The sequence below is a fragment of the Labrus bergylta genome, chromosome 10 (genome assembly GCF_963930695.1).
Source record: "Labrus bergylta chromosome 10, fLabBer1.1, whole genome shotgun sequence".
Taxonomy (NCBI): Eukaryota; Metazoa; Chordata; class Actinopteri; order Labriformes; family Labridae; genus Labrus; species Labrus bergylta.
Genome location: NC_089204.1, coordinates 8,801,500 through 8,811,754, shown reverse-complemented (window position 1 = coordinate 8,811,754; position 10,255 = coordinate 8,801,500). Strand labels below are relative to the sequence as shown.

Below are 10,255 nucleotides of genomic sequence, written 5' to 3'. Positions count from 1 at the left end.
TACACACAGGGCTACAAAAAACATTGAGTCCACCAAGCCAAGTTCTCTGTATTATGAAATTTAATACCTAACAAATTTGTTTACATTCTTTACGTTACTGATTTGATTCAACTTTTTCTCTCATTTTAAGAAATACTGTAAGCCTACTGAAGTAATGCAATAGTGATATTTGAAGTGTTTACAGTGGCACAGGCCGTATGAACATATATATATATATTTATATATATATTGAGTAGCCACTTCAGTGTATTATCATAAAGCTATAAAATATGAATAATAAGTTATTTGCATAATAAAGGTTGTAGTATGCTAAAAGTTCATACTAACAGATTAAACAACTAGAGGTGTGTTGTGAATATAGTTTATATAAGGGTTAGAAGACTCAATAAGGTTAATTTAATTGAGAGAATGTTAGAGGATGAAAGGGAATAACTTAAAATACAATGATACTGTAATAAAGTTATGGCTCTGAGACAATAAAACAACTAATGACTCTGTGTAAATAGCCTACATACAAATCTGATGAAGCCATGCGAGCGAAACGCGTTGGTGAAAATAAGTAATTCAGCCTACTGTGTGCAGTGAAACGTCTCATTTGCTGTCTACATAGAAATCTGTAATAAAATAAATTAATACATTTTGTGACGTAGCCTATACAAGAAGTGTGTGTGCAGTAGTGTGGCAGTAGAAACTGAGCAAGAGCCAGCACCCAGTGAAGAGCAAAATGTTCAATTTAACAATGTTGTTAAATTCGCTCGCTTATTAGAGAAATGTTAAAAAATATTTTAATATACATGTTTATGTGCCTGTGGGCAATAATGTTTTATTTTGATGACATTTAAAGTGATTGAGTACTTATCCATCAGGTCATGTCATGTAGAAGGCTTGGAAGAAATACTGCAGCTTTTACTTATGTATCCACTAATATTGACAACTTTTAAACACATTTTTGTTTTCCTAGTGTTATCATCCCTAAAAAAAAAGAAAAAGTGAAATATTGAAATAAGCCACAGTAAGCAAGAACATACTGTATATCCTGCATAATACATGGTAGATAAATGCCATTAAATCCTGACAGTCAATAATGTTACTGTTCGTTGAATGGGGGTTAGAAGCTTGCTGGCAAGAGAATTATCTTGTTATCAAAAAATGTCTTTGGTTTAATAAAAGGAGGATGCACTGTTGGGCACCTCAACGCATCATATCGGGCCTGCCTGTGGGAGGATGCACTTTTGAGTACCTGAACGCATCATGATATATTGGGCCTGAATAAAAGGAGGATGCACTGTTGAGTACCTGAACACATCATGATATATTGGGCCTGAATAAAAGGAGGATGCACTGTTGAGTACCTGAACACATCATGATATATTGGGCCTGAATAAAAGGAGGATGCACTGTTGGTACCTGAACACATCATGATATATTGGGCCTGAATAAAAGGAGGATGCACTGTTGAGTACCTGAACACATCATGATATATTGGGCCTGAATAAAAGGAGGATGCACTGTTGGTACCTGAACGCATCATATTGGGCCTGAATAAAAGGAGGATGCACTGTTGAGTACCTGAACGCATCATGATATATTGGGCCTGAATAAAAGGAGGATGCACTGTTGGTACCTGAACGCATCATATTGGGCCTGAATAAAAGGAGGAGGCACTGTTGAGTACCTGAACGCATCATGATATATTGGGCCTGAATAAAAGGAGGATGCACTGTTGGGTACTTGAACGCATCATGATATATTGGGCCTGAATAAAAGGAGTATGCACTGTTGGGTACCTGAACGCATCATATTGGGCCTGAATAAAAGGAGGATGCACTGTTGGGTACTTGAACGCATCATGATATATTGGGCCTGAATAAAAGGAGTATGCACTGTTGGGTACCTGAACGCATCATATTGGGCCTGCCTGTGGGAGGAGCTGCTGCGCGCTGAGGAGAACAGGCTGATGTTCGGGCAGGTCAGCCGGGCAGGCATATGGGCTAACGAGAGAGGAGTTCACGGAGAAGTTGTTGTTGAAAGGATTTGATATATCACCTGAGTTTTTTTTACTTTCAACAAGTAGTTTAAAAGTGTAAAAGATGGGGAACAGGGTCGCCCGAGAGGACTACGAATGGGTTTACACGGACCAGCCGCATGCCGACCGGAGGAAAGAGATCCTGGGTGAGCTAGCTTATCTGTTAGCAGGCTTTTGGATAACACATTATTACCCAACATATTAAAGTGTGGCTGTAGTTGGATGGTCATTTAAATTAGTAATGTTTGTAAAAAAAAAAGTGTTTTGTTCGCTTAATATGAGAAACTTTGTAGCTGTCTTTGATCGATAAGTAACGTGAAGCTAACGGTTTCACATCCGCTGCGTGTCTCGCTAAAAGATGTTAATCTTATTATTATTATTATTATTATTATTATTATTATCATCTATATCTGCCTTACACCATCACGATTTAACACAATTATCTGTTATTACTTATATGTTTAACAGATAGCTGCAGTTTAATGTTGAGGGTCGACAGTGGTTATTTAAGTCCGTCGCCCCTCCCTGGAGAGTCACAAGTTACTGTAACGGGTTCACACCAAAGTTTACACTAACACGACGAATTATACACCCATAGTGTCTTTATTATTAGTAATACAGCCATTACTCTAAGAACAGATTTCATTATTGTTTCATTTAGTTACCTAAAATGGTTTAATGTTCTCAAAGAGGCTGTTTTTTCTTAACTTTCTGTGAAATTAGACCAACATGAACTGTCTTCACATGAACTGTCTTCATTGTTGTGTGAAAATTTACAGAGCAGAATAAATTACACAACGAGGCTGTTGTCAGTTGAATGTGAAATGTTTATTTTACTGGAGGCATTGCTTCTTTTTTGGAAACATAAAAGTAATCCTTGGTGTTTAAATAAAGATCACATGGCCCTCACTCTCAGGGGACCAGGTCTTAGTGTTGGCTGACTGTAAAGGATGCATACATTATCTCTGCACTTTTTGTATTTCTTAGCTTCTTTTACTCTTGACACAGCACACACTTAACATAATTGATCAACACAAAGTACTGTCATTGTGGTTAGAGTGTAACCAGATCCATGGACACAGATACTCATTTACAGCAAAGCTGTTAAATTATTTACCTTTTTGCTGACTGAATGCAGCAGTATCAGGGGACGCTCTACAGATCAGTAGACTCCTCGAATGTTCCTGTGAAAAGATAATAACTAACAAAACTGCATAATTGAAAATGTAAAGGGTATTACAAAATGTACAGAGGGCCCTGCCGTACTACAAATGTACTTAAACAGAAATGTTGTCATATGACAAAATACCACCAACATAATTTCTTTAGCAATGTCCTGCAATGGGGACGATGTTAAACATGGCTGAAATAATATGTTAGTAAGTTACACTAACTAGCAAAAAAACGACCAGGAGCTGAAAAACTTCTTCAGCAAGTCTCCTGAAATTCCCTTACAAGTTGACTGTTCTTCAGTATGCTATCAGTGGTTGTGATAAAGATTTGATAAGACTGGTTTCCAGCAGGTTCCTGTTCTGTGGAACATGAAACATAAACCACAGTCATGACACCTCAAGACAAACACATTTACAGGACATTAGCGTGGGCTAGGCAAATACAGACAAATAGAAACGGAGAGTACAGATACTGCAAACAGTCCATGAACAATTATGAGTGCAGGTGTAAGTGTGGAGAAGGTGTTGTTTGTATGTATTTTTTGAAATATGAGGTAGATGGTAAAGTTCTAATGTGATGGGGAATGTTATTGCAAATTTTGGTGTATGTATAAAAGAAGAACTTCCGACCATAGTTGTTTTTGTATGCAGGGATTGGGATGAGTGCCTGTGAGATTGACTTAGTGAGGCGCACTTGTCTCATATTATGTGTCGGTAGAAATGCAGCAAGTGTTGGTGAAGTGCTGTTTTTAATCTGAAAATAGTTTGTAATAGCGTGGCTGTGTATGTAGTTCTGGAAAGTCAAGGTGTTGGAGCGTGAGTGCAGAGCAATGGTGTGACTGACCACTCTGGGAGGTTACTGTGGATCTTTACATGATGCTGGTCAGTATTTGACTCAGCTTTATAAAAACGCTGTATTTGTGCCTAGTCATCTTGATCTATCCAGCATATTATTCCATATATGGAATCTAATGAAGATGCTTTGTTTTTGTTTGACATTTTTTTAGTTGTAATCAGATAATCGGATGATCACATTACAAGTTTCTGTGAATTAAATTTAAGTATCTGTTTTTTTTTTCTTCACAGCCAAATACCCAGAAATCAAGTCATTGATGGTTCCTGACCCGAGGCTGAAATGGATTGTGTGCATGATGGTGGTCATACAGTTTTTAGCTTTCTACCTGGTCAAAGACTTGGACTGGAAATGGGTCTTGTTTTGGACTTATGCCTTTGGCAGCTGTATCAACCACTCAATGACCCTTGCTATTCATGAAATCTCCCACAACACAGCCTTTGGAAACAGCAAGGCCATGTGGAATCGCTACTTTGCCATGTTTGCCAACCTGCCCATTGGACTGCCCTATTCTGCATCTTTCAAACGCTATCACTTGGACCATCACCGATACCTGGGCGGGGATGGAGTGGATGTAGACATCCCAACTGAGTTTGAAGGCTGGTTTTTCTGCACACGCTTCCGTAAATTAATCTGGATTATGCTGCAGCCACTTTTCTATGCCATCCGACCTCTCTACATCAACCCAAAGCCCATCACCCAGCTGGAGGTGACCAATTTGGCCTTCCAGCTCACCTTTGACTTCCTGCTGTTCTGGCTTTGGGGGGCCAAGCCTGTGGTCTATATGCTGGCTGGCTCCATGCTGGGGATGGGACTGCACCCTATCTCTGGTCACTTCATAGCTGAGCACTACATGTTCCTCAAGGGCCATGAGACCTACTCCTACTATGGCTCCCTAAACCTGCTCACCTTCAATGTGGGATACCACAATGAGCACCATGACTTCCCCAGCATCCCAGGACGGAGGCTGCCCATGGTAAGTACAGCTTTACGACTGTGGAGACTTCCAGTAGCTCACACAAAGTATCTCACTCAAAGAAACCACCACGGTTTTAAAAGACACTTTTTTGATACCATGTGTTTAAAATGATCATTTAAAATCTTCTGTTAATTGGTCAGAATTTAATTGTAAGTACCCAAGGTAAAAAAAAAAAAAAACGGCAACAGAAGGATTTCTGCCAAATATTTCTTAACTTGTTCAAATTGGTTACGTTGTAAAGCACCAATGAACATTCCTACACCTCCACACATTTCAGCCGGAGGCAGGCTTCATCATGCCTGCACTTGCTTCTCAGAACTGTGTGCACTACTTTTCTCAACCAACTCAGTCAAGACCTCTCACTTATTCCCTAGTTTCGTTTCTACCAAATCTACCAGGGTAGAAAATGTAGTTCTGCAGAGCTGAATGTCTCTGATTGGTCAGGCACAGCAGGGTGTTAGATCACCCACTGTGTTTAATAGACTGCAGTTGAAAGCCCACTGTTTGTCCCCAACCCTTATTTGTAATCAAAGTCTGACTGTAACCTTTATAAAAAGGTACTAGACACATTATTATACTAAGCATGACTTAAAGAACAAATGATCAAAACAGAAATGAAAATCAAAATAAATTGAAAAATCAAATGACAAAAAAAGAGTCAGAAATCTAATCTGGAATCAAGCTTTCTAGTTTTATCTCTTAAGCTTATTTAGTTAATTTAAGTGTTAAACTCATTCATCAAGATAACAAAACTTGGTTTGACTTCTACAGAAAGAATCTACATTTGGGTTGGCCAAAATAATGAGGAAACGGTGTACTTCTTTTCATTTAATTCTCCATTAAAACACCATCTGTGATTATATTATATTCTAATTTTGATGGCTGTCAATTGTTCTCAGAAGTACAGTTTTAAAATGGTCCCCACGAGGACTTTGTGTATTCACATCCAAAATCAGATGTTCTAAACTTTAAATGTCATTATTACAAAAAAATACTTTTACCCCAATTTTAACTTCAAGAAATCCATGACAGTGGTTAATATAATTTATGTTCTTCAAAGGTGTTTCTTAAGTGTTTAGTGAAATGAAGGGAGTCCTCTTTCCCTTTTAAGGAAAACCTAAACACAGCACTCATCTTCTGTCCATTCTTAGTCAATTACCGGTAAGCCATTTGCAAAGCAGTACAGCCTAAACTTTGCATAAACTTCCCGGGACTTCAGGCAGCGGTGGAATCACTGATAACTTAGATGATGGGCCACAGGAAACTTTTAGTTCCTTGAAGATAAGGCCCTGAACCTTTTAGTTCTGGGGACCTTTGGTTGAAAAGGGGCTTGTTGTCTGGGATCTTCACACCTCCCCTAAAAAATAACTGTGCACCGATGGATCAGTAAGTGACCGGAATCTGCTGGTTCTCAAATAAGTGAATACCTATTTGAGTAATTGAAAATCAGGACTCCTCCCTATGACTAACTAGTGTAAGAGTTAATTGTGGTGTTGTGAAAGAAGATATGATCTGATGTAGAAAATCTGTCTAGGCTGGCAGCTTAACTAAATCATACAAAAACAGAATGTGTAACCTTCCTTCTGTATGACAAAGTCTTTCTCAGTACTTCATCTTTTTTTTAAACTTCATTCCAGCCTGCTGTTAATTCAGCTCAATGTCAAAAGGCACGTGTAAAAATGGCTTAAATATTCAGCAGTAAAGATAAGACATACTATAAAACTATTATGACACACTGAAAAGTTGAGCTGTGAGGCTCAAACTTCCATACTAACACCGGTTTATAGCAAACTGAGAACTGACAAATCAGCACAAGGCTTTGTCTGTTGGAGTTGTTCACATAAATGTGCATTGGGTAACTTCTTATCTTGGTCAGTATTAACTTCCTTAAAAACTATTGAATGTGGTTATCGTATTGTTTTAGCTTGGACTACTGTAATTGTTTTCTCTGTGTTACATGTTCAGGTTACTTTATTTGTTGCAGGGAGAGAAACTTAATACAACACAGACAATACATAAAACCCGTGTAAAGTGCAAAGGCACGGTACACGGGTAAAGGTGCTGAGGTGCATAAAGTGCGCAGGTTCCAATCACAATTAATAAAACAAGTTGATCTGTAAAAGCTACAGAGCTGAGCTCAGCGCTTCGTTCTGCACTTTGGAACGGAGTCAAAAGTGCAGAACGAAGCGCTATAGGAACATTCAACATTGGGAGGGCCCCTGGACAAGCTCCTATGGCTTTGGCATGCCTTATAGGTCTGGGATTTGCTAACACAGGCCTAGAAAATCACTGACCAAGATGATAAAGCATTATCATTTTTAATTTTTATTTATTGTCCTTTATTGCTATAAATCAAGCCATCCATCATCTACGGTGCATTCAGGTTTGCTGGGACTGGAGGTGCACACACTGGAGCCTCCAGTGTTCACCAAAGGATTGAACCAGGAACCTTTTTGCTCTTCTGCCCTTCACCACTGTGCAGCCCTTTATTGCCATCTAACCCTGCAGTTCCGCTGCTGTGGAAAATAAACTGAAACCTCAGATTGATCTCTATTTTTGTAGATTGAGTAATCTCTTTTCTCTTATTGTTTCCAGGTAAAGAAAATAGCAGCAGAATATTATGATGACCTGCCACAGTACACTTCATGGATGAAGGTCCTGTACGATTTCATAATGGACGATGCCCTGAGCCCATACTCCCGTGTCAAGAGGAAGCTGAAGGGAGATGTCAAGCAGGAATAATTTCCACAAAAGCTTCTCTGTAACAAAGCTGCAGTTTCCACCATGACGGCAACCCTGCTCACCAGCCTAAAGATTCAACCGCTTTTGCAAATTAGTACACTTAGCATGTGAAATAAGGGTGGTGATTGTGAATATTTGGAGGAATTTGGTAGATTGCTCGACTGTTTTTCCTCCAGAGAAGAAAATAGGTTGTTATTCAGATCAGAAAGGCCAAATCTAACGATGTTGGATTAAAAGTACGAGAGTTTTTTGTTAGCGATTATAAAGCAGTACCAAGGATTGGTTACGCAATCACTGGCTTAGATTGACAAAAAAATTAAAGCAATACAAAACCATAAATAGGGCCTCACCGCCCACTGCTTGCCATTTGTCAACAGTTCTAATAAGTTAGTTTCTGTTTGAGTGTTGATTTGTTATAGACTAGTAAGAACAAAGAAAGAGTGGGCTAACTGAAGACTAGTTCAAGATGTGTTTGTGCAATGGGCCCTAAAAAACCCGAAATCAAGATAGCTACACTGCCAACTAAAGAAAAGTCCAGAGGATGGACTGAGATGAGCTTCATGAACTTGCAGTAGAACTTACCTTCCTCCATTTTGGGATTTGCCGTTGAAGGTCAACATCATTATGGCAGCTTTGCCATTGGTCAACATCACTGTGTGTCTGTGTGTCTGTCTAAGTGGACCAAAAATGAACTCTGAGTGACTTAACAGCCATCCTTATTAAATGAGCGTGATCCTGACAGTTCTGAGTTTATGGAGAGGCTTATATAGGTTGCTTCATGTTGTGAAATGAAGAAGTTAACCCTTTCTCAGCCTGTGACCCTTTTTCTGAACTCATCTTTATAACATTCATATTTTCATGTACCAAGACGTGCATACTGTGGTCATGCTTGCACACAACTATGACTGGTACAGTAAAAAATAAATAAGTTAAAGGTTTTCTTGTATGTGTGAGTGAAGTGTGTAAGCCTTCAGTGCCTAATCTACGTTTGTGTTCAATTCCATATATATGGTCTTAATATAAATGTTATGAATTTATTCACTTTAAAGACTATGGTAAAAGTGTACTTCCTTCAGGTTGTACAGGCAGATCGTAAAAATGACTGAGGCCATGCCCACTGTATAGTTTGTAGTTTGGTGGTTTAGCATTATGGAACCAAATAAGATTTATGAAATTGACTGAATCTGCCATTCTTTCATTCAATAGTTAACTCTGAACCCTTTTTCAGCTATAAACGTAATACATCAATATAAAGACTTCTACTAACCACATACTCTGGGAATCTTTCCTGGCTCTTTAGTGCAAGCTTTGAGACAGCATTAGCCATATTCTTCTGTCACATCCTCCAAATTACTGAGTCAGCAAAACTCAGGGTAGTACTCTGTGGTGTCTAAATACAACAATAATGTGTCCAGGATAGTTTGAAATTCTGTAATCAATTGGATCCTTGACATTTATTAACCAAGATCTCACTCAGTGATTGAAAATATCAATAAAAACCCTGCTTCTGAAAAACAAATGGGACTTTTTATGTTTGATTTGTATAAGTGCAAAGTTATTTCATGTCCAAAGTTATTCTCCTTAAGTGTCACACTGCTTCTGTCCTGTTCGTGGTGTCTTGGTTCAGGGGGATACAATGGGATTAATCAGCGCTGTGCTGTCAGTGAACTCTGATATTGGCGTTTGAAGTGGCTCCTCAGCTGTGTTTACATGGAGCACAGCAGGGGGGCAAAAACACAGGCCTCAGGTCCTTGTATGTGATGAAGAGGTGTGTCCAGGTATCCTCATCACCTGCTGCCTACAGGTCAGGATGTCAAAGATCCATGTGCACAGTGAAGTGAAGCCCTTTCCTACGCAGTGGCTACATCTCTTGAAGCTATTCAAAAGCAGTTTTCTTCACGCTTATATTTTGACGTTATTGTTGCACTTAGTTCACCATAGCGGGCTACGGAAGCCCTAAGCAGAAATGCTTCAAGACTTTAATTGAACTCTTTGGCCATGATGAGTCAATTTTGGTTGTTTTCTCAAGAGCTCAACAATATAAAAATATTATATTGAGATAATATTGATGTTGTTATCTCTGGAATACACTGCTGGTTTTCCCCCCGTGATGTCAAATTCATTTCAGCAGTTTTTTTCAAGCTCTTGAGAAATGAACCAATCTTGGGAAAACTTGTTATCATGAGATAATGATATAAATCTAAGATATAGAATATGCTTATAAGATGGGTCATGATCTCGAGTAAACTACCAATTTTGCTTATCGCTGGAAATGGAATAGAATAAAATGTAAGCATGTCTGTTCACGTTTAGCTTTTGCAGTGGGCCTATTTGTCATCCCATTCACCACCACCACCACCACCCGCTGGTGCACATGTGCAACATACATTTCTCAAAACCAAGTTTGGCTGAAAGCAGCCCAGAAAAAAAACGAGAATCTCAGGAATATCTTTTACTACTATATATATAAAATGACATTTAAA

General features: G+C 38.8%; 1 protein-coding gene across 1 annotated transcript; it reads left to right on the top strand.

Moving 5' to 3' along the window:
• Positions 1 to 1,925: 1,925 nt before the first annotated feature.
• On the top strand, positions 1,926 to 9,291 carry degs1 (delta(4)-desaturase, sphingolipid 1). The gene is made up of 3 exons (XM_020638245.3): positions 1,926 to 2,172; positions 4,285 to 5,027; positions 7,626 to 9,291. The coding sequence occupies exons 1-3, from the start codon at positions 2,091 to 2,093 to the stop codon at positions 7,770 to 7,772; spliced, it is 972 nt and encodes a 323-aa protein (XP_020493901.1). The 5' UTR covers positions 1,926 to 2,090; the 3' UTR covers positions 7,773 to 9,291.
• The last annotated feature ends 964 nt before the right edge of the window (positions 9,292 to 10,255 follow it).

Excerpts from the sequence above, each read along its gene's own strand:
- degs1 (XM_020638245.3), top strand. The coding sequence starts at position 2,091 with ATGGGGAACAGGGTCGCCCGAGAGGACTACGAATGGGTTTACACGGAC. Across the intron at positions 2,173-4,284 it reads CCGGAGGAAAGAGATCCTGG|CCAAATACCCAGAAATCAAG; the intron begins GTGAGCTAGCTT and ends TTTTCTTCACAG. Across the intron at positions 5,028-7,625 it reads CAGGACGGAGGCTGCCCATG|GTAAAGAAAATAGCAGCAGA; the intron begins GTAAGTACAGCT and ends TATTGTTTCCAG.